Source organism: Priapulus caudatus, unplaced genomic scaffold (assembly GCF_000485595.1).
Source record: "Priapulus caudatus unplaced genomic scaffold, Priapulus_caudatus-5.0.1 Scaffold1037, whole genome shotgun sequence".
Classification (NCBI taxonomy): Eukaryota; Metazoa; Priapulida; class Priapulimorpha; order Priapulimorphida; family Priapulidae; genus Priapulus; species Priapulus caudatus.
Genome location: NW_014578098.1, coordinates 64024 through 89095, shown reverse-complemented (window position 1 = coordinate 89095; position 25072 = coordinate 64024). Strand labels below are relative to the sequence as shown.

Sequence of the window (25072 nt, the reverse complement as noted above, 5' to 3'; positions counted from 1 at the left end):
TGTCTGCATATCTGCGCCTAACAAATGTGGTACTACGCATGACTGAAATTTTACGTTTATAATCGTAGCAACAGACCTCAGATGAGCCCAGACGCTCTGCGGCTCTTGTTTTAAATAATCGCTGCGCTGGTAAAATATCTGAACTACTTCACCCGCGGAAGAATGATGTGTATGAATCTTAGCGAGTAAATTGACGCTCCAGCTGATTGTAGCTTTTTGCACATGTGTTTTGCATAGCAACCATTAATATGCAATTGCAGGCAAACGCATGTGTTTACACCTTACTTATCATCACTAATAGTATGTGATAAAGGCGAGAGTTAACGTCGTCATCACCCGTCTTTGTTAGCCGATCAAAAACTTCTTCACAAGATAACGTACGGGAGACACGATCCCTGCCGCGCCTCCTTCGAGTTGCTGTGCATGAGAATTTGCGGCTTGGCAACGCCACACGACAGTAAATAACGTGAAAACGGCGTACGACAAATGTGTAGTGAAATCAGTATCAAATACGAGTCAAACTCCTTTGTCTTCATTAATTCCTGGCTACACGTATAGTGCGTTCAATTTGCTTCCCCAGAGCCACCTGGGTAAGAAATCGAACGCATCTGGGGTCGGGAAGATAAACGAACGGTTTTTGGGTTAACCCGGGTTAATTATCATCATGGATGCAGAGGGATGCTAGTGACAAGAAAAAAAGAATAGCAATTGCAATCTTATTATTAGTGAAATCTAAGAATGAGCAAACACACGCAGTCATCGACAGTCATGCTTCATTACTGCTTGAAGATTTTTGATTTTGAAGATTTTGTTGCAATGAATTGTGGGATACTTCCGCAAGTGAGCGGCTCGGCTAGATCACAAATTGTCTTTGTTAATCATGCAGCATGTCATGTCATATGTAGCTGCTGTTACATCAGATATATGTTTCAAAGTTCTGTGCTTAGTTTGTTCACAAAGTCTGCACACGGTTCTGTGCTTATGGCCGAAATTGACTCTTCTACTTCTATGAACCTCTTTGTTGACGACGCAGTTCTATACAGCACTATCTCTAGTAAGAATGAGTAGTTAGCCCTCTAGAGTGTCCTCACTCATGCTGAAAAGTGGGGAAACAACGTGGGGTATCGGTATGTCTTTTAATACTGAAAAAATGTAAAAATATATTTTTTGCTGTATCACTCTTAGCAGAAATGGAAATCTATATAACGGTTTTTGATTATTCATCCAGTCCAATCTCTTCTCTCTCTCCAGAGTTGTGTAATAAAACGATACTGTGAGAAGAGATTTATCACGAAATACTTGGCAACTATTGGAATCGACTATGGCGTAACAAAGTATGTGATCTCTGTTATCTTATTATTACCATATATACTACAATTTATTTCATGTCGATAACTACTACTGTTATCAGTGTTACCATTTTTAAAATATAGTATGTTTTATTCATGTGATACATGTAATTCAATGTTACTGTAGTGTAGTAATGATAAGTCTACTTATAAAAATTAAATTTATTTTATTCTTGTAATAGTTATACGTTAAAGCCGCACTATGCGCATTCAATAAATGCAATAATTTCTCCAGTACTAGACTAGCAAATACTTCGTGTCATGCATAATCACACTACCTTATGACAAAATAAACTCTAATTCCTCCCATTTCACTGCGCGTTGTCTTATAAAGGGCATTTGAAAATACCTCCAATGTTGTTCAAATTCTCCGATGTTGTTGACACTTTCGCGTTGCTCTGCGAAGCAACCGTGGAGCGGTGTTGCGGTACAGCGGTACGGGTGTAGCCAAGATAAAAACATGTGACGTCACCTAACCGATTCTTGGCGAAATTGTTTGGCAAACAATTTTGCGTTGGCGCCAGATTACCAGATTTCGCACCTCTTTCTTGTGGGTTTTAAGCAAACGCGGTTTTGCCATAAGGTAGTGTGATTATGCATGACACGAAGTATTTGCTAGTCTAGTACTGGAGAAATTAGCATTTGTATGCGCATAGTGCGGCTTTAAGTGATGGCCATTAATATGAATTTTTATAGAATGTGTATTCAAATTTTCAGAGTAACTGTGCAAGATCGGGAGGTTAGAGTAAACATTTTTGACATGGCAGGACATCCAATTTTCTATCAGGTATTTACAGAGATGTCAAGTTTGGGAAATGGTTGAGAGTGGTGCCCCCCTCCCACGGTATGGAGCTTTTTCGAAATTTGAGGTTTGAAATGGTGCAATTTAGTGCATACCTATGGTATGATTTATTGCCTTTATAAATATAAGTTCTTACTCATTTTGAATGATTAGAAGTATTGGGAAATATGAATTGAATTTTTTTATGACTCAGCATGTGTGTCATATGTGTCATGCCACTTTATCACTGCTCTGTGAGCTTGCTATTGAATTAAGTAAAAGTGCATGCTGAGAATTGAAAAGTAAACAAAATACCTCAGTAACCTGCAAAGCCATCATCCAGGCAGGATATTGGATTCCAAGCAGGCAAATAAACGCTTATACTTATAGCGTATACGTATTATACGTAATTATTACGTATACGGCCGGCCGAAGCGAGCTAGCTAGCTGGGCGGCTGCACAGCGGCGCTGTTGATCGGGCCTTAGCCTTCCGATACTAGTATACTGGTATCTGTGACTGAAAATAGGGGGTTTTAATGATTTATTTATTGATTTTGATTTTTGCGTGAGAAATTCAGAGATGAGTGTGAGAGCGTGAGAATTGACCAAAATGCGTGAGACTTGACATGTCTGTATTTATACTTATGCCAGGTAGTAACTCCCCAAATTGTAAGGAACAATGTTAACAATCATTAGAATAATAAAATTATACATTAGAATAATAAAATAAATCTCCGGGAAACTAAAAGTAATCTGGATAATAAATACTGGCTCATACAATGCTAAAGCCACATGTTGTTATCAACATGTATAAATGTCCATTCATTGTAATGGTATAATAAGATGTTTATTGTATTGTATTGTATTATATTGTATTATATTGTATTGTACTGAACTATGTTTCAGGTTCGTAATGAGTTCTACAACGAAACAAATGGTATTCTGCTTGTGTATGATGTCACAGATAGGAACAGTTTTGGTGCTTTACAAGAATGGTTAGATGAAATGAAGAATGAGATGGGTAACCCATCAGATATGAGCAATGGTGTATTCATTGTCTGTGCTAACAAGGTAATGACATTTTGCCCTGCACGGGTTATAGATGTAACCATTGTGTCTGCCGTACACACTGTTCTGTTTTATTGGGCAATGGCACAGAAAATATTGTTATAAGACTCGAAAAATAATATTGTTATAGGACTCAAAATTTCTGTATATTAGGAAGATAACACGATGTTCATAAGACGTTATTCTGTCTTGTCATGCTATACAAACGCATTACATGAAATAGTTATCTTATTTTTGTGCAGATTGATAAAAAGCGTGAGGTGGAGGAGCTGGAAGGAAGACTGTGGGCAGAAACAAAGGGCTTCCTCTATTTTGAGACGTCTGCACAAAGTGGTCAGGGAATCACAGATATGTTCGAGGTACATTATCATTGGGAAAATTTAAAGAAGTATAAGATCTGCTGCAGTTATTATACAATTTTGTTATTGTATTATGAAACAGATTTCACAGAAGTTATTATAATAAATCAATTGAAACTAAGTTAACTAGTCCACATGAGGGTCCTCTAGGTCCAGTAGTAACTGTTCAGTATTCCGTCTTATACTAGACAGGTGCAGTATCAAACCAAATCTTGTACAATGGATGAATCCTGTATGGTGAAATTCCTGTTACACCTATCACATAATTTGTGTTGCAACTTGTTAGAAAAAGCTAGATCGATTTTGAATCGCTTCAATGGCTTATTATCTTACAAGCCATAATGTCGTGTTGTAATGGAGGTTCTAATAACCAATTTTTGTCATTATATTACAGACACTATTTAGAGAGATGGTGAATGTCTTGGAAAATGGCCCGCAGCCTTTAGTAACTCCAGAAAACACTAGTGGGTTAAGCATGGGCTACACTAAAGAACAGATTGAAGCTATTCACAGACTAAAGTACTGCAAGAACTCCTTTGAAAAGTTGGGCCTCAAAGTTGGAGCAACACGGTAGGAGACATTTAATTAGCCTTACGAATTCAGTACCTTTAGTCAATATTTTCCCCAGTAGATGGCAGATTTAATATATTGTAATAATATTTGGTAATCCAATGAACTATAGCTGCGTTCACACGAGATTCACGGCCTCGCTGGTTCCGTACTTATCTGGTGCTGAATTCGGCTGAAATACCGTGCTAACACAACCCGGAGCGTTCACACGAGAACCGAGGCTTGGCTGGCTAGGTATAATATAGACTGGTACCCGGTCGACAGTTCCACACGCTACACTAACGTCGTGTAGCGAACGGGTACCAGTCTAGGTAAGCGCACTACAGTAAGAGGCCTCGAATTGCGTTCACACGACAGACAATTACGCGGCCAGCGTGGTGCCGAATGTTTCAGTACGGTACTTGCGAAGCCGCGTATAAGTCTTGAATATTTTTACCGTGTGAACGCTCGGTACGGAACTGAAATCCTCGTGTGAACGCAGTAATATATGCATACGTATACTGTGAACACATGTTCATGGTAATACATATTGTTATATAGGATGCACAAGCTAAATCTTGATAGTTGTGTGCATTGTTGATGGATTTGATATATAATATCAAGAAGGCACATAAAGGTAAACTATAGTGTATGTACTCTTGATAATATAGTCATTGTCTGTAAACAAATGTAAAAAAACATCAACTTTTACCCCATTCTGACCACTGTTACAAAATCGGTTGTCGTGTACAAAATTTACATTGTGTATTGCCTCGTTTTGCATAGGATTTGTTGTAAAAATGCGTAACATATATCCATGGCTTAATATTCCTCAAACTGATTAATGCATTCCTATTCCTCAAAACCTTGTAAATGTTTCCTAATTTGTTAACAATTTCACTGTGCAATTCAGGAATTCACAAGGAGTGCATATTTATGTGAAATTCAGACTCATATTGTTTGAAATTCTTGGTCTATCTTAGCTCCGTTTTTTACAGGGACGAGGTCAACAAAGCATACCGAAGACTGGCGGTGCTGCTGCATCCTGATAAAAGCATTGCCCCTGGCAGCGAAGATGCTTTTAAAATTTTAGTCAAAGTTCGTAGTACCCTTCTAAACATTGCTTTTTAGATTTTGGAACCTTGTGCGTTGAGAATTATAATTTCTATGCCTTCTTTTTAATCTGCATTGTCCTTAAAATTGGGAGTAGTTTTCCAGTAAATAAGGTATTTTATATGCAAGAGACAAAGTTTTAAAATACCACAAATTGTGAATGTGTTTGTTAGGTTCAAGAAACCAATCATATTACTGTCTTTCATGAATGTCACACTGTCAGTACTATTTTTTTTTTATCTTGCCACCACGGGTTCATGCTATGCCAGGTCATCCTTGTGTCTGACTCTGTAAACAGTTAGCTATAGACATGTAGGGTGAATGTACAAAAACATGCATCCCGCTGAGTTTTACTCGGGTTCGTTATAGAGTTAAATAACTCGTAAATAAACTTGTTAAGGTATTTGATGAAATAAGCTTATTACACTGCAGAAGTCAAGCAGTAAATATATTCTTATTTTTGGTGTTTGAAGTACCCCCCCCCCAAAAAAAAAGTTCTCAGTAGTAAAATATTGTTACCATTACATTATAGAGAATAGTGGGGTGAAACAGGTTCTATACGTATGTAATTAATATGTATCTGGTAGGCAACATTTTCACTTTTCAGCCACACAGAAGGCTAAACGTAGAATTTTTTATTTACAAGAACGTGTATGAATTTGACCGTAATGATTTACACAGGTATGATATATGTATCTAAGATTATATCGAGAAAAGGATTGAGCAAATAACTGTCCTTCATAGCATGAAGTGTAAAAGCAGGAAATAGATTTAAATCGAGTGCCAAATACACAGCTGCCGTTATTGAGTCATGTAGTCGAATATTTTAGCCATTTTAATCAATAAGTCATTATTTATTTATCTACAGTTGTATATGCTGAGAGGAGTACTCACTAACGATAAGATGGTGCATCAGCACAAGTGCCAAACTGCGTCTCATTTGTATCAATGTACGAGTATATCAAGTATATATATATATGAGGCTAAGAATTATTTTAAGATGTGAATACATCATGTATATAATAGGCAATTTTTTATAATAGCCAAACCCTTTTTGGGCTTGTTTGTATGGGCTAGAAAGTATGTCTCTTAGATCCTAGATCTCTTATTGCACAATTTTATAGCAATCTTGCTGTATATTGTTTTGTCATATTTGCTTCGTTCTACATGCTTTTATAATGAAATAAAACAATGTAATACTAAATATAATATTCTCCTGTTTAATGTATGCCGCATACAACAGTACAACTTGAAACAAAACTCATACTGTTACTCATACAAGAAACTCAAGGAAATCGTTTATAAATCGTTTACAAGTAAAACTGCATATTAAATAGATATGTTGTTCATTTAAATGTATGTCTTCTCACACTAAATGACTTGGATTGCAGTTCTTACTAACCTCCTCACAAGCCACATGGACTAACTTCTGAAAAAGCTACCAAGCTGTTCCTTTAAATATGTACCATTGCTAATAAAACACCTAGCATCTATGCAATACCCAAGCTGATAAAACTTCAAAAATTCCAAAAATCCAACCCAATATTCACACTGACAATTGCATACAAATATACAAGCAGCAGGATACAGTGCTGACTTCCTAACACAATAATATACGATAAGTATAACATTCTTATGCATGACATCACTGGGCAAATAATCAAGTTAGAACAGGTAAAACTATACAAAAAGAGATAATATGTTAGAAATAACTAAGGTTAACTAAATATACAAGCCTACCTGCTATATTATGTAGTAATCTCTCTTACTTAAATTGAGACCTTTTTGTAGTATGCTTTGTAGCGACCATAGTAACAGTTTTCGACTCATGTTATGTTTCATTTACTGATAGTAGATACAAGACTACTTATAACCATGTTCACAGAAAAACCAGCTTATAGGCACAATCACATTAACTGAAATTATATATATATTTATATACACACATATATATATATCATGTATATACATATATATATATATATATTCTGTCATCAAGCTCTGTTGCCTTGAATTACATCCGCTGTCACGCGTGCCTAGAAGAGGCAGGACTTGCGATGGTCTTCTGCGATAGATGGAATGCTAGTGGCAAGCTGGGTCCTCTGGGCCAACTGCTTCCTGTATGCGGCCGGGTTGAAGCTATCGATTGTCTGCGGAGTTGCAAAACACACAGAGAATGTCACAAACGTGTTCAAATATGTGCACATATATATACATATATATACTATATTATATACACACATATATACTATTCAGTCATCACAGGTGTGATGCTGTTGAGATATTTCGAAACGAGCCAATTCCTGTGATACTGGAAAAACATGGCATATGGCCTATATTACATCTAAAAGAATTCAGAAGTCCCATTAATTCCTGATGACCCTGCACACAATTAGCACAATAAATTCTAAAGGTTATGATGACAATTAAGTAGCTGTAGTGCATCTACCACACTACATTCAACTCAGCTTCGAGTAGGAAGATCACGCTATGTCAAACACCTTCTTGACGATGTCGGGAACGTCATTAGAGAGACGCGGCAGTGCGCGTGGGGTCACACGACAGAATGGTGACTCAGAGCAGGCTAGCAGAAAGTCCCGTGTGTACACGACCCTGTTGTTTGCTACGGCAGCAGATCCCTCCTGAAGTGTGTTGGCATCTACAAACACACAGCATCTGTAGTGCAACTGCAAACTTTGTAGTTCTGATTAATATTTTTATCGTTATGTATATATAGTTTACAGCTTTGGTTATCCTCTGATACACGTTTCTAAACAATGTAACGCTAGAAAGTAACAGGGTCTTATTACCAAGGATACTACAGTAGGGTATGAGTTAAATGCAAATGGAAATGATGCAATTCTAGACAACCAACTCTAGGCAACAAAACCATAGACCATATGCCTACAGTACGTTTACATTATGATTCTCCCCTAAACTACAAACCTTACAGTTCAGTTACCTTGTACGGGTTTAGCAGCTGTGGCTTTACTACCTTTGGCTGCCGTTTGCATAGAAACTCTGCCAGTGGCTTGTATTGCACTTTCTGCTCTCGAGCTGACTGGGGCAATCCTGATCGGCGTTGCACTAGCCAACGTAACGCTGACGGGTGTGACGCTAACTGGTGCGGTGGGCTTTGTAGTCCTACTCTGCTCCAGCGTCTTAGCAAACTGTGCACGGCGCCCCCTGGCACTAAACGTGTGCGACAAATCGTTGGCCTTCTCAGCCATGTGAACGGCCTGCCGGCTACTGTCCGGAAACAGAGGCTGCCTCATAAGCATTACCTGTGGGAGGTAAAGCAACTGTAAGTGCCCTAGCCATGAGGGCAGTCTGCAAGCTTACATAGAAACTGCTGTAGAGGCTAGAGCATTCTGGAAGCAGTCATTTCTACTATAACTTTCCTGGTCATAAGGACATTCTAAAAAGTTCTAAACTGCTCTAGTTATCAGGGCAGTCGGGTAGTTTACTGACACTGGCCTAAAAATAGGACAACCTACCTGTGGGTAACCACCATCTAAACTATATCCATACGCAAGATCAAGTCCAGGTGTAGGCTGCTGCAGTGAGGGGCAACTGTCAGGTCTCATCGGATAGCCATTTTTCCTGCCCTGTGCAGGAGAGCTGCGTAGATGCTGCACCTACATGCAAATACGTATGCACTTACACCTATATCACCTGTTCTCTACCACAACACTAGCATCTCACTGCAATTTACAGATGAGGAGAGACCACTGAAGGATCACTGGTGCCAAACAAGACGATACACTGCTCTGAAGCACTGAAGAATGTGAAAGGATTTGTTACCCACCTTGTTGTAGTTGTTGAATGGGTGTTGTAGCTGAGTTACACTTGGAGGTGCCATCGGTGGCATGACATGAATGCTGTGTGGACGAGTGGTGGCTACGGCATCATTCAGATCGGGGGAAGTATAAGATCTGTACATACAAACTAACATTTAGCAAACTTTGTATATTGGAAAATGACTACGGAGTTCGATACAAAGAAGGATCTAGCTGGGAACGTGCATGGCGGCAAGCAAAAAACAGCGACAGTTAAAAAAAAAAGCAATAACCAAAGTAGTTTAACTAATTTATATATATCCAGAGTAAACAAATTAATTATATGTTTAACCGATTCTGTCATATTATACACAGCTTATGCATATGTCAATGGAATCAAATTATGCATTACTAAAACACTTGGTTGAAATAGCTGTATTATATTTGTCCTTTTTAAAACTAACATGCAACATGCATGTCAAAAGAAAAACATGGTCAACAAAAATTTAAATTGAGATTAGAGAGAACAATAAATCCCATCTTCGGTTCACCACATAGTGGAGAATTACGAAGGAGGCTAGTAGACAGCAAGGGCGCAACCACGTGTTGAAAGTTGGGGGGGTCCCAAGCAGCCAATAGCAACGTGATCTGCGGGCGAGCGAATATCACGTATTGGTTTAATATCACGTATTTCAGCGTGTTGATGGAAGTGTTGCATAATAATTAAATTTATTGTGATGTCATACCAAAATGTTTTATTAATTAGATTAAGCTAGTAGTAAAGCTACACACAGACTGTGCTAACTGTGTGACACCGTTAGCATGATTAAGATGAAGAGGAAAATAATAATGATGAAAATAATAATGCAAAAAAATGTCTGACACGTGAAAACAGAGAACAGTGTTAGAACCCAAATGTGACCTTCCTTGAGTCACACATTGCAACAAAATCATTTACAATTGCTTCAATATCGATTCCAAAACACGTGATAAAAACAATCGCGTTGATTGGTTCAATTTTCTTTTCGCCGTCACGTCAGCCGGCAAAAGTCAAACTCATTTGACTTTCGCCGTCGCCGTGAAACCGGGCTGGCGCCGTGTCGTGTCAGTGGAGACTACGCCATAAGATATAATAGATTTGAACTTTGCCGGTAGGGGTGAATGGTGTCGCGCCGCTTGTGTGGAGATGGGCCTCTTTTTTTAGTGCTATAACACAACGCAGCGTAGCTATTTAGACACAGTTGGCTTGCGAACGCGTGGTGAATGTCGTGCTCGTTCCATGCATGTGAGATTGAATGTACTATGTAGGTCGAATCTAAATTATATTAACAAGGGTTCTATTTAGATATCTGAATCTGAATCACAGTTATCACACTGCACTTGCCCACCTGGGGTTTTTATTTATTTTAACTTTCACCTGTGAAATATGGATGTTTCACGATAATAAACGCTTATCGGACTATTTTGGACCTCCCCAGAAAATAAGGTCTTCCAGAAGCTGGGGAGGTCCACATAAAAGTTGGGGGGGTCGTGACCCCCCCGACCCCCCCAGTGGTTGCGCCCATGGTAGACAGTAACCACATGGCATACGTCCAGCCATAAATATATCAAATATCCAGCCATGTTACATTAACCATAGGACTCTGAACCATAGCACTTACTTGCTGAAGTATCACTATTTAGTTAGACAAAATACACTGACCTAGTGCGATTAGTTGTGTGCGTGACTGGTGGGCATTTGTTGTGCCTTTTCTCAGTGTCTGGAACAGAAAATGGAAACCCTATTTGTTAGATGACAAGTGATGATGAAAAACTGAAATCCATTATATTGACAATACACTATAGTTCTAAAGTACTAACATTCAAGCAGAACTCCTACCAAGCGTGTATAACCTAAATACAAAATCAGGAGTGAATAAAAACAAACTCGTTGTTATTCACTCTTGATAATATATATTCGGCATTTATCTTTTTAATAAACTTATGAGGCACGTGATACTAACTTACCTATTCTAACTCAATCTGAAATTGACCAAATACCTAAATCTAGAACACTTTTAGAAAGGTATATCTGTCAAGATTGTACACCTTTATAGCAACAGGTATTCTACCACGCACGAGAATTTTGTATGAAAACTGATATTATATATATATATAGTCGTCTCTTGGACAGAATTCGCCTTGTACAGGAGTGATTGCGCAGGAGTAGCTAATACTGATCACTTCACATATAGTTGCACTCCTTAGTCGTACTGCAAGCAATAGATTCCTCTGCAGAGCTGATACTGCTTCCTTGGATGCTGCACACCTGGTCTTCAATCGCACTCATAAAGCTGGGAACCTTAGCTAACAGCGGATGTGGAATACGCGACACATCGTCCCCTAGCCACTTGGTGGCACCCGGTATACGTAAACCCCCCTCCGTAGTTTGTAGCTGCAGCGATATCGGCTGGCGCGCAGCAATCAGGCGACCGGGTGCGCTGCCGCCGCCGCGCGCCGCCGCGTTGCCTTTGTTCGAGACCGACTCCTGCGAGACGGGCTTGACACAGCACGGAAACACGACGGCGATGTGCCGACGCAGCGACTTCTGCAGGAAGATGTAGGAGAGCGGGCTCCAGGCGGACGAGCTGATCGCGAGCAGCGTGAAGCACTGCATCAGCAGCACGTTGTCGATCGTCAGCGTGACGCCGTCCTTCGTGTCGTACATCTGGACGATGTTCGACACGTAGAGAGGCGTCCAGCAGGCGGCGAACACGAGCACGACGACGATGCACATGCGGATGCCGACGCGCTTGTAGCACAGGCACGCCTGCACCGCGTGCGTGCTCACACCGACCGGCTTGCGGATCCAGAGCCGGTGCGCGATGCGCACGTACACGGCCGTCATGAGCAGCAGCGGCACGGCGAAGCTGACGGCGAACGTCAGCCAGATGTAGATGATCTCGAAGTCGATTTGCTGATTGTCCTGCGTGTAGTAGTAGCGCACCCACTTCTCGGCGCAGTACCACGCAACGCCGCCGTCAGTCGCGTTCAGCCCGACCGCCGAGATCACGACGAGGTAGGGGGCACCGAGCGTGATGCCGAGCAGCCACGCGGCGGCGATGCCGACGCTCGTATAGCGCAGGAAACCGCGTGCGCGGCTGCGCAGCGGGTGCCTGATCACGTGGTAGCGCTCGGCTGCGATCCAGCACAGCGTCAGCGACTGCACGGCGACGAAGCACGTCCGACTGAACGGGATCACCTTGCATAGCCACGTGCCGAACGGCAGCCGCAGGTCGAAGAGCAGCATGGCGACCTCGCACGGCAGCCATGCCGACGACATGAACAGGTTGGTGATGGCGAGCGACGACACGCACATGTACATGCTCGTGCGCATCTCCCTGCAGCGCGTGTACAGGCAGAGCAGCAGCACGTTTCCGGCGAGCGATACGATGCAGACGACGGCGTAGATGGTGGTGAGCAGCACCTTGAAGGGTATGCTGAGCAGCTCGTCAGGCGCGTCCATCGTCCCCGACTGAAATCTCGGCAGCAGGTGCATAACGGGGCTAGTCATCATAGAGCGGCGGCGACTGGGGAACTGACGTGGCGGAAGGACAACCTCTCGCGTGGAGCCGACTCGCAGTCGATACTCGATGCATGGCTATACCCTTGTGCGCTCCCCTGTACAAAACGCTGCGAGCGGTGAACAGCCAAATTCCCAGAGCGCTCCATGTCGCTCAGCCTGCAGCTCTATGAGTGAATACGCGCGGCCACTCTCGGGTTTATAGCTTAGCAGCAGAGTGCTGCTTGCGAAAAGCGGATGTTGAGCAGAAACTCCAGAGACAATCAAACAGTAGCTTGCCAAGCAGAGTGCAGTGTGGCTTGCCTGTCAGGCAACCACCGACACCAGCAAACACGCAACTCCATTAATACACTAGCCTGCATCCTAGCAACGCTCTACGACACTTAATTAACCTCAACCACATCATTCTGAGATTATGAGTTTGAGTAAACGAACTCGCCGGAATGGTGTGGACGTTTCAAGAGCTGGACAACACCATGTGATGCACGAATTTTGTTTGCACAGCAAATATTTTGTGTGCATACTTAGTTTACCTTGGTGTTTGGCATCGCCTGCTCCTACTGCTTTCCCAGCATGAGGCTCTTCGTGACTCACCCTACAAAACGAACACTTAGGGGATAAAATACAAAGCAAAGGTCTTTATTATGGTCTTTACTTACTGCAATTAGAACATTATAAACAGAGATATTTCATTAAGAAACAACATGCATAGAAGCCTATGATGCACGAAGCCAGATTTACATGTTTAGTTTCGCTATACAGACTTCTACTTACCAACATATTTTATATGCAATTCTCCTACGCTACAAATACCTCTTCCCTCCCCATTTGCAGTTTTTCTTTTTCCACCCATTAATTCGCTTCCTTACCTAGTTTTCATCATGGGCGTGTGCCTCTCTGTAGGTGCTGAGATGTCATGTACCTCCTTGTCCTCCACAGTTCCCTCAGATGACACTTCATCTGCACAGTCGCTAGTAGATGACTGGAACGCACCCCGCCATGAGTCACTCTTACCTTTTATTGACTTATTCCCAATCTTCCAGCTGCTTTGTGGCTGGGAAAAGCGAGATAAAAACAGAGTTTATCGTATCAAAATGCAGTTTCTGCCATTTTGCTTTTTCGCTTCCACACTACAGTAACAGCCACTGACTGACTTTTTTACTCATGTATGTGACGTTTTATACATATTTTTTGGTGGTTTTTGTATTAGAAAATAACATTATGTGTTTGGAGATGCATATGAAGCATTACCAGATAAAATTAATTTGTCTCATGGTTCAATGCACATGAAAGGTACAAGACATAACATGATGCCAATGCAAATAATATTTGATATGTGACTGACCATATTTGATATGTGACCTGATTCTAATAGTAATAATGTATTGCAAGCATAAAATTAGATGTTTGGTTGAGGATTTATAGTTTAAGGAATAACTACTACACTACTAAATCCTTGAATATTGGCATAAAAATTGGCTTTGAATTTTATTGGCATTTAATTTGACTCACAATGAAGAAAATAATGCTACTACTGAACTAGGTTCCCTTGTCTTCCATCATACAGGGGCTGAATCATCTCATGCCCTAAATACTATCATGAGCTGCAGCTTAACGCTAATGTGTAATTTGTGAAGTTCACAATAATGATTAAAGATATGATTATAATCAAGTTATCAATGACAACATGGGATTTGTGTACAGAATTTTATCTGCCCTGTAAGACTGGAATAACCATAGCAAGATATAGCGAATACATAGCCACACAGACAGAGCCATCACAGATGGACAGATAAACCATTATACTGGGGCTACTATTCTGTATTATACAGATTAATATAATATAATTATTTATATATATATAAATATATATATATAGTATGTATTACTTATAAAACTACATACAGCCAGTATAACTACATACAACACAGTAAAACCATATAGCTTGAACTAGGTACAGACATGGGCGAATGCAGAAATGATTCTAATATGCAAGATCCACATTGGCTAAAATACCGATACATGTAACATATTCCCTGAGACCCTTCATAACCCCCATTATATAAGATTCATGATGTTTTTGGAACTGGTATTTAAGGAGTGCATTTTATATGTGCATAAAATCGACATTGTGTTCAAAGTTATTCATATAACATGTGTAGTGCTTGTACATAGTGTCATTCTATTGTTTGGCTATAGGAACTAGATTTTAATTGTAGTGCATTGGTATGAATCATTTATATTATATTTTTTATTCATAATTTCATATTATCTGCTGCCATTCTATATTTAATGCATCATTTGCATAATACGATACCTTTGATTACGTTAGACTCTATTACCATTTGATTGTTAGTCACTTTTTTACATATTTTATTAAGTTTTATTTATACCATTAGATATCACATGTATATGTAAGGGTTAGTCCCACCAAAATTATTATATTGAATACTAATGTTACTCACACTTAAATTCCAAACTGAAGCTTGAAAATTGGTGCAGACATTAATTAGTACTGTTTCTAAATTACAAAATTCTTTTACTTTTTCAAGGCAATATTTCACAAAGTGAATTAGCATTGTTAGAATAATAGCTTGCATGATATACTGATATTATTAGACACGATCACTCAGACAAGGCTGTAGCAGATCACTCTTCAAAGACTTTTTAAGACACCAATTTTACAAATGATACTGATTGCAATGATTATACTATTTGCATGCATATGCTAGTTGCTGGTGTAGCATACGCAAAGACTTTCAATGTTTAGTTGTGGGTTTCACACACTGGCGCCCACAGGTCATAAGAAAGTAGAAGCACAGAAGGATAAAATCCTCAGTGATAATAAAAAGCAGGCGCGCTGCATGCTAGGGAAGTCTGTGGGCATGCCCCCCTGAAAATTTGTGAATGATAGACGTCTGGAGATGCAATCTGGTGAGTCTTGCGAGAGAGATTTAGGAACAAAATATAGAAACAAAATTTTTTAACCCAAAATTTACTGGAAGCACTGTGCTTCCAGTGCTTCTATCTGCGGGCGCCACTGGTTTCACATATTCTTGGGAGAATGTACTCACTTTTGGCTCCCCATCTGCAGAAAAATACTGCTCCAAGAGCTGCTTGGCAACCTGCCAACGAAAACCGTCATAGCCAGTTACGCAACAGTTCCACATACTTACCAGAATTGGCTGCATGTAATAGTAAGTTACATACCAGGGGCCGGTTTCACGAAGCGTGATTAAGCGTGATTATCTTTAATCATATTAAGGACTTAATTACGCTTGGTGAAACCGGCCTCAGTTCAATAAACTCACTAGGGATGTAATGACAGACTGAACAAACAATTAACTTACTGCAATCGTGTTTGGCTCAATAGCAATCCATCGATGGCAAAGTAAAACATAGATAACTATCAACAATAGTTCACTGAACAATTAATAGTTTTCGATAGTTGCAATATTAAAACTCTAGGCTAATGTATATTTACTGCTGAACCGGTTTTCACGCATAAATATGCCTGGAAACTATTACTTACACAACAATTTTTCAATTACTGCAATATAGTATCGGCAATAATATATTTCAAGTATTGAAATACTATCACAATAGTAAAATGTATCTTAGTATTTACCAACTAATATTTACCCGACTTGGCAGTAATATATGCCCCTTTGTTTTATCACCAAGTTCCTATTAAACTCTCATTTAATATTAATTGAAGATTAAACCATTAAAATGTTAAGGTCATGCAGCTATGCAAAACAGTCAATAACTGACATATAAACAGAATAATTGCCAACTCCTTCTATAGACACTGTGTTTTCTTTAGACACAGATGTCCTTGGAGCATTCTATAATAAACACTTTTGTCCTACAGTAGAAGATATATACACATTTCACACATTTCCAACTCACACCAGCTTTCTGGTAGACAGGGGACCATGTGTATAGTGTAGACTTTCCAACACTACCACCATGCTGAAAGTTGGCTGCGTGCCAGCACGACGTGCCGGAATGCAGCTAATTGGGGAGGAGTCAGCAGATGCTAGCTCACGAGTAGCATCAACTGCCCTAACACAGCTTGGGTGTGTAACGGAGCAGAGCTGCACATTTTCTCACATCCAGAGGATATGCGATACTGGTACGTCGTGAGATGCTATATAGCCTAGTGCGCTGATGGTGTTTCACCTGAGAGCTTGTGTGAAGAATTCAGATTTATGCACTTTAGTGGATTTAGATTAGCAAGTGCTGCAGCGTTATGGTGGTAATGGGTAGGTATAAGTGTAACAGTGCAGCTGTACGTGGTTTATTCCATGGCTATTCTTGCAACCATGACCCTGACAATTTGCAAAGGCGAGGGGTGTTCGTAATGACATATATAATTAAGTGATCTAAAAGGAAATAAAAGTGAAGAAACATATCTTCCCAAACCACTCCTTTCCTCACTCCCTCCCCCCCTTCTCTCCCCCTTCCCTTCTCTCTCTCTCGCTCTCCACCCCCTCTCTCTATCTGCCCTCCTCTTTCTTCATCTCTCTTTACAGAAATGCCACATTTATTGTTGATGTACACAGCTTTTCTGGAGTAAGACCTTTTGCCATTCTATCTTTACCAGTAACACACTGATAAGATTTAAAAAAATAAATTTCTATAGCATAGGCATTTATGCCACATGAATGTAACAGGCATTCAACAAACATAACAGCCAAAGTCTACTGACCAAACTACCAACTCGGATCGCCATTTAATTGCCATTACTGACTGTACCATCATAATTCAATCATTTTGTTCTATCTGTTGTGAGATAATTAGCGTGCTTATAGCGGATTGAAAAATAGACACCACGGCCGGGCAAAAATGCTGGCACGTGCAAGTTTGCAGGGGTTAACGTACAAACCAGGGTAAGGGACTTACTGAGCTGGTTATAGTGACGTGTCTTGACACCGTGGTAAGCCATAAACTCTTTTCAAGGTTCAAAAATCTTCTCTTTCTGAAATTGCTCAATGCTGTATGAAAATGTGTGATGTGCTCATCTAAGTAGCACTCGGTGTAGATGGAGTGGCAGAGCGTATACATTCCCGCTGACACTGGCAGGATATCAGGATTAAGTCTATGATTTATCTACAGATGACGCTTTGGACCAAGCAGTGCATATCACCGTTACCAGGACGTGCCGTCGGCATGCAAAATAGTTAAAATAAAGACTATAACTAGTATTAACTACACCTACAACCTACCAACTTCAAACCGAACCATCAACGACGATACTGACCACATTTTTTCACTCACACTTCACAAAACCAGAGATGATCATCAAGAGTAAATAAAAGTCTGTTAAGACACTAACCTTAAGGACCTCTGGTCGACCACAGGTCATTTTGATTGTAGTGTCCTTCACAGTGACACTTACACGCCGGGGGACCTAAAGATGAGACACATCGATCGACACTTAATGTACAGGAAAGTGAAATAAACCTAGCACACTATTGGATTTTTAGGAGTAATTTTTCTAACATTATGATTAAATAGAGAAACTTCGAATTTGTAAACTTTAATATTGCTACACGTGTAAGTTGTGAAGAAGCATCTGAAAATATTGTGCAAAATTATCTTGCCATACAATTAAGTGTTTGGACTCACGTTGTACAAGATTTTAAACAACTTTTAAAACGATATTACACGCGAAACGTGAATGATTGTTACTGCTGCCCTGAGCATTTAATTCTATGAAATAGGGGGGAATGATGTGTAGAAAATCAAACCCATCCAAGAGATCAGATGCCAATACCTCCACTTCTGCATCTTTGTTTTGAGTGACTTCACTGACGAGACTGTTAGAAGATGTGTTTCTGCTGCCCTTTACCAGCAATTTGGCAGCACTTCCTTCCTCTGATGCTCCACTGCAGAGACTAGACATGCTGCCACTCCTCTCATACTGAAAAATTGTGGCACCACAGTTACCTGACAGTGATGCCACACAGCTCCCAACTACTCCACCAACCCACCAAACAACCCTTACCTACCAACCTACCACTCCAACAACAAACCAACCATGTTCAACCAACCCCTAAATAAAAGGGGTTTATGATTGAAGATGAACAATGTAAAGAATGAATTTACAAAGAGAAAAACTGCAAGGTACAGTTTGGCACAGAGTAAGCCTAGGGGACACGTGCCGTAGGCAATTAACTGAAGCAAGAACGCACCCTTATTGGAGACACATTTCTCTTTATAGTTTCCTCTATCAAAACTTTGGCATGGCTGAAAGAGGAATACAGATAATATGAATGAGAAAATTTGACAAGATTATGATCATGTTATTTCCCCACCCATGCAGTCCTCCCTATGTTACTAATGGCACATTTACTTGTTGTTACATGACATGGAACCGGGTTTACCTTGAAATAATATTCGCTGGAACATGAGTTACATAGAATGTCGTGAATGTCAGGCAAAAGTATAAGAATTTAGAGAGAAGAAATTTAGAAGAAGTTAGAAATGAGACGTACTTGATAGACTCTTCTGAGGGTCCCGTGATTTGAACCGTCCTTTCCTTTGCTCCTTGGTTTGCTGTTTGAAGAAATGTTATAAACATGTGTGAAATTGTTAGTACAGCATCTTGCCAAAACTTTACCAAGCTACATTTACAAGACACAGATACTATGCACAACTGTATGTTATTCTCAAAGTGCTGAAATGCAAGACATAAAATTAATGAAGATTCAAATTAAAATATGAACTCAAATTCAGCATTCTCTAAATCCAGAAACAGCACTGTGAAATATTTTGTGACATTTTTAACATTGTGATTGTTCACAAAAAATATCATATATGGTGTATACATCAAAACGCAGAAATTATGATAACGAAACGTTAGATCTGTTACCAATATTCTCACAAAAGGCTCTTTCTGTTTACTTAACATAGCAGTGCATGCAGATGTAATATGCCTAGGCCAGTAGGCTATTAGTATTACCATAACAACAGTAAGCATGGCCACTCATTCTTGCTTTTCAAGTTACATAGAACACGTAGCATCTAATAAAACACAGTAGCAAGCGGCAAACTTCTATTGTTCAAGCCACTACCCTGCTATGTTTCAGCACATATAACTGCTGTATCCTTTGAAGTGCATCTTTGTAAAGTGTAAAGTTCATTCAGGGTTTATTCTGGTACTCTGTAACATGTAAACTTTTGTTACTGCATGTCATACGTATTTTTATGCAAAAACATAGCGTGTGGATTAGTGCATTTCTTGATGGTATACTGTTTCTCCACTCTTCTCCTCTACTTTACAAGCCACTATATGCCTATACAGCATTCCATGCATAACTGATATACACGGAATAGTATCACAGCTTGACCATGCAACCTGCATGCAAACGCAAGCATAAGAGAGTGATTTGTACCACGCTGGAATGAAATCACAGTGTCGCTCATTTCCTCTATCATGTGAATTCGTCGACCCTTTATGCCCATCACTGCACGAAACAAAGAACATGTGTGAAAAAAGAAAAAATCACCAATACCACTATATTGAGTGATGTAAAGCATGCCAACTATGCAGACAATTCACTGGCCAGAGTAATATTTTACCAAAAAATACGACTTTTAGTCGTTTTTCAAATTTGTGCTAAACAGCTTTGCTGTATTTTGTTTGTCATCTAAAAATGGATAAACGTCGTTAGCACAGACATACTTAGTACACTAGTGAGGCAAACAGATATTGATGGTGCAACTCATGTAAATAATAAAATATTTGTGATGTAGTCCTTTGTACATGTATCGAAATACACCACACTGACAAACTTATCTAAATGTTCAATGTAAACTTGATCTTCGACTACCCCACTCCATAAAAAACCTATTATAGAATTACAACAGCGCCACAATCATTCCTCATTCAGCCATTCCAATATGAAAGCTGCACTTACAATTACTCCTTACCTGCAACAACCCTAATGCTGAAACCTACTAATTACAACTATACCTTTCCCACAGCAACAATAGCAGCATAACTATGCTTACACCAATATTCCTCCTACATTCATCCTAACACCAAAATTACTTGTACAGCTAGATCACCACAATCAGGCACGGCTACTACTGCAGCTACAACTACCCACTCTTGGTGTATCAATCATTAAAACTACTTCAAAAGTCTTCAACAATTAGATTTCTCAAGCTATCACCTGAAAACCGATTTCTGCCAATCTCTGTAGCACATAGAAAATTCATTTACAAGTACCCATGCTGAATGAGAAATAACAGATACAGAAAGAATGCATATAATTGCAACAAAAAAACGACTACAAAGGTCTCGGGACCTTATTTCGGGCATCTATAAAATTTCATAATTTATTGGCATTCCAATAAATCGAGTGTGATTTACGAAGTGGTTTAAAATATTGCTGACTATCATAGTCTGAGCTAGTCTAACATATCTAAAAAGGCTAAATAGTCATTTACATTAAAGTTCTAGTTTGAAGCTGACAGCAGTCTCATCGTCCTACTGGTGGTTGGTAGGCTTACTGGTAGCGACACACGAGAAAAGCAAACAGCTAAAGTTTTAAATCAATATATATATTTATAGGATTGACATTAAATATAATTTGTAGTCCCTAATAAAGCCATCACTTATTTACCTTTTCCTGAGTCACTCCCTCTAATGAGGATTTCATCTTTAAAGTAGTTTTTACCTGGTACTCTGAAAAAAATTGATGAAAATAGCATTAATATGAGAATCTGAAACCAGATAAAACTCATGAAAGGTTCCATTTCCTTTACTATATTTCTTTTGATTTATAATTCATACAACATATCAATGACTGATGTTGATTTTTATCCTGAGAGTTCAACTATGTTAACCCTTTCCACTTAGCTCCCTGCTCTTCAACACTAGACATCCGTTCAAACGAAGACACTATTTTGTCTACTATAGCTTGGTAAATAAAATATAAACACAGAAGGATTTTCCACTAATGTTGCTGTGACATTTTCATTGAATACAAATGAGAATCAGGATCAAAATCCAGTAGCATGAGAAAATTATTTTCAACACGATCAATTCAAATTCCATTCTTTGTATATTCAGATTATATATAGCATAATTCCAGTGCATGATTCTATTTACTTGAAAGGCTTAGCGTATTTTCCCGATGGTCTGACAGTGCCAGGTGACGGAGGGGGACCACTGCTTAGGGTGCCAGGCACCACAGTTGTGGCTGTTGTGATCTGGCCAGCATAAACTTCACTTAGAACAGCACTGCTAACTGCGGTCTCTTTCTCTGACTCTTCAACCTGGGTGAGAATACAGTGCTTTTTATAGTAAAATGCAGAAATAACAACACAGTACAAGAGAACTGCAGAAATGTAGGTAAAGGGGAATGATACCGACCATATAGACTATTACTTTTAACACAGACACTCTTAGATTACTCTTAGCACAAGCTCGGTTCTTAAAGAGAAAATTCATCACGGTTCAAAAATATATGGCACTTTTGCACACAATTTTGCACATAGCCCGGCACATATGTGAACGAACAGGCAGATAATAACAGGCAGATAGATAGACAACAAATCAAAAGTAAATTTGGAGTTGGTCACAATAGAAAGAAGAACTAAAAACATTAAAACCAAACTTATATAAACGGAACCTCACAACCTGGTTGTACATTTTTCAAAAACAGCTTACGAAAGTAGAAAACCTTTAGAGACACAAATGCCTAACAAAGCAGATGTAATTAATCTTCATTAAAAAATGAAAACGTGAAGCAAATATATGAATACCATTGAAGAGAGAAGTAAGGAGGACACACTGACAAAATTATCTGAGGCAGAGCTGTGAAATTACGTGACGAAATATTTAAGAATTTAAAGAGAAGTTATACAAAAGAACTATTTTTAAGCACACAAACGTGGTTTATATGGATCTATCAGAAACAAGCAGAGAATCACACACACACGTACACGCGCATACGCACACGCACACGCACACGCACACGCACACGCACACGCACACGCACACACACACACACACACACACACACACATCACTGGTCAGCGCAACATGTTTATGAGCGCACCGCATGTATAGTGGTCGTCTGCCTTCACGTATCAGATGGGCACGCATATCCACGCGACACAATCCCCGTGTGTTAGGCTATTAAATGCCGGACTTACAATGTCGAGTAATGTATGTTTGCAAGCTATTAGCGCATGTTATAACACACGACACGTGATCCATAGTGCGATATGGGAACATGTTATACCCCACGGCACGTGATGAATAGTGCGATATGGGGACATGTTACATCTATACCCCACGGCACGTGATCAAAAGTGCGATATGGCGACATGTTATACCCCACGGCACGTGATGAATAGTGAGATATAACGGCATGTTACGCACCACGGCACGTGTGTTCTATAGTGAGATATAACGGCATTTTATACATCATTGCACTTGTGTTCTATAGTGAGATATAACGGCATGTTACACACCATGGTTCTCTCGCACAGGCACTTGGAACGTTTCAATAGTAAAATGATGGTAGATAAACACGAAATGCATTTACTACCAAAGTCTCAATGTTTTTCTACTCTCTTTCGCCTATTATTGCCGATAATTTCATGTAAATGCCGTTTAAATGCTCCTCTACATTAAGACCTTGGTAGTAGGTATATTGTGTGTTTATTTACTATCATTTTACTATTGAAACGTTCCAAGTGTCTGTGGTCTCCCGTTCCCACTCTGTCTTCTACCCACTCTGAGTACAGTTACGGTGAGAAAAGGTTGGAGCAGCATTTACACTACATTTTAGTGCTCACCAGAGGCTGGGATATTGTCGCCACTGTCACTTGTCAGGCACTGACGTGTATTGTTGCATTATACAGCGTTGAGACAGGCTTCTGCTGGACCATGTTTCCACCCTCTCGTCTTGCCGGCCAATTGATAGACGCATTATTACTTATCTCTCACGATTGATTTTTTTTACTTTCCCCCTATCTCGCCCTCTTTCCGTCTCATTTTTTCTTCCTTCCCCCTCTCTCACTCTCTTTCTCTCTTTCTCTCTCTCTCTCTCTTCCCATCCTTGTCTTTCTCTCCCCCCTTCTCTCTCTCTTTCTTTCTCAATCTTTTCCCTTCCCCTCTCTCTCTCTCTCTCTCTCTCTCTTCCCATTTCTCTCTCCCTTTCTCTCTCTCCCCCCCCTCTCTCTCTCTGTCCCTCTCTTTTCTACCTCTTCGTCTTCCTCTCTCCGTCTGTGCTGAGGTTTGCACGCTCTCCCTCACGTTCCCGACTCTTGCAGGAGATACTATCGGAGACGCCCGCTTTGACACAGCTACATTTCGAAGACTGTGACTTTCTCAGTGACATCGCGATTGCCGCCGTCATACACTCGCTGAACGCCGACCTGCAGTCGTTCTCGGCCGTGCGTGTGCCACTCAACGACGCCGCCGTCGAGATGCTGACGGGTCGCTGTCACGCTCTCACCAGCTTCTCCCTCACCGACTGCCGCGCCACCTCGGACAAGGCGCTGCGCTCTCTCGGCCGCAACTGTCGCGAGCTGAAGTCGCTGAGCGTGCGCTTTAGCGACGTCGCCGACGCGTGGGCCGACGACGACGTGCTAAAGACGCTGCTAACGTCGCTCACGTCGCGGCTGTACTCGCTCTGCGTCGTCGGCATGGCAGGCGTGCGTGACGCAAGCGTCGAGAGCGTGTCGCAGAGCTACGGCAGCTCGCTGTGCAGCGCCGACTTCTCGCGATGCAAGAGCTTCGGCGACGCGGCGCTGATCGCGCTCGCCAAGAACTGCAAGTACCTGCGCGACGTCGCCGTTGACGCGACCGACGTCACCGACGTCGGCGTCATCGCGCTCGCCGCCAGGTGTCACCGCCGGCTGCACGCCGTCTCGCTGGGCGAGACGCGCGTCACCGACGCGTCGGTGACGGCGCTCGCCGAGAGATGCGCCAAGCTGGCCGACGTCAACTGCGCCGGCTGCGAGCGTCTCACGGATGCGTCGCTGATGGCGTTGACGCTGCACTGCCCTCTGCTGGAGCGCATCGTCTTCGATGGCACATCGATACACAGGCTGCCTGTGCTCGTCGTCAGGCTGTCGCGTCTGCGCATGCTCAGCGTCGCCGCCTGCACGGCCCTGGTCTACCCGCCCAACGACGTCATCTCGCACGGACTGCCTCGCATCTGTGAATTCTACCGCGAGCGCACGCTCTCATATCGGTAGCCCTGCTAGCATACGTTCACATCTATTTCTAGCTGAATTAGATTATATAATTATCGATTAAATGATCGATTAGACGATATAGAATTAATGACAGATAATAGAATTAATGTAAACTATATATACATCTAATCTGTAACTACATTTAATCAATATCTACAGTCAATCTGCATCTACATCTATTCTATATCTACATGTAATGGGGAGGGAGGTATGTGTGTGTGGGGGGGCGTGTGTGTCTGTGTGTGTGTGTGTGGAGGGGGCGTGTGTGTCTGTGTGTGTGT

At 40.8% G+C, this 25072-nt stretch overlaps 2 protein-coding genes across 4 annotated transcripts in view; one reads left to right on the top strand and one right to left on the bottom strand.

The window, feature by feature from the left end:
• LOC106815077 (dnaJ homolog subfamily C member 27-like) overlaps positions 1-6425 on the top strand; it is a 7915-nt gene extending 1490 nt beyond the window's left edge. Inside the window, exons 2-7 of one of the 2 annotated variants that reach the window (XM_014819500.1) lie at positions 1252-1334; positions 2067-2136; positions 3037-3201; positions 3441-3557; positions 3952-4127; positions 5105-6425. In XM_014819500.1, the coding sequence (XP_014674986.1) occupies positions 1252-1334; positions 2067-2136; positions 3037-3201; positions 3441-3557; positions 3952-4127; positions 5105-5237 (744 nt within the window). In that variant the 3' untranslated portion in view covers positions 5238-6425. The remainder of the gene's footprint in view (positions 1-1251; positions 1335-2066; positions 2137-3036; positions 3202-3440; positions 3558-3951; positions 4128-5104) is intronic. The other variant, XM_014819501.1, reaches the window with a different exon arrangement.
• The window catches only part of LOC106815076, a 24448-nt gene continuing 5801 nt past the window's right edge, over positions 6426-25072 (bottom strand). Inside the window, exons 3-18 of one of the 2 annotated variants that reach the window (XM_014819496.1) lie at positions 21688-21854; positions 21200-21261; positions 19964-20035; positions 19064-19124; positions 18761-18815; positions 18343-18489; positions 17902-17976; positions 15635-15685; positions 13430-13614; positions 13094-13155; positions 10701-10758; positions 9028-9154; positions 8717-8857; positions 8182-8503; positions 7721-7878; positions 6426-7369 (exon numbers count right to left, since the gene is read on the bottom strand). In XM_014819496.1, the coding sequence (XP_014674982.1) occupies positions 7256-7369; positions 7721-7878; positions 8182-8503; positions 8717-8857; positions 9028-9154; positions 10701-10758; positions 13094-13155; positions 13430-13614; positions 15635-15685; positions 17902-17976; positions 18343-18489; positions 18761-18815; positions 19064-19124; positions 19964-20035; positions 21200-21261; positions 21688-21854 (1857 nt within the window). In that variant the 3' untranslated portion in view covers positions 6426-7255. The remainder of the gene's footprint in view (positions 7370-7720; positions 7879-8181; positions 8504-8716; positions 8858-9027; positions 9155-10700; positions 10759-13093; positions 13156-13429; positions 13615-15634; positions 15686-17901; positions 17977-18342; positions 18490-18760; positions 18816-19063; positions 19125-19963; positions 20036-21199; positions 21262-21687; positions 21855-25072) is intronic. The other variant, XM_014819499.1, reaches the window with a different exon arrangement.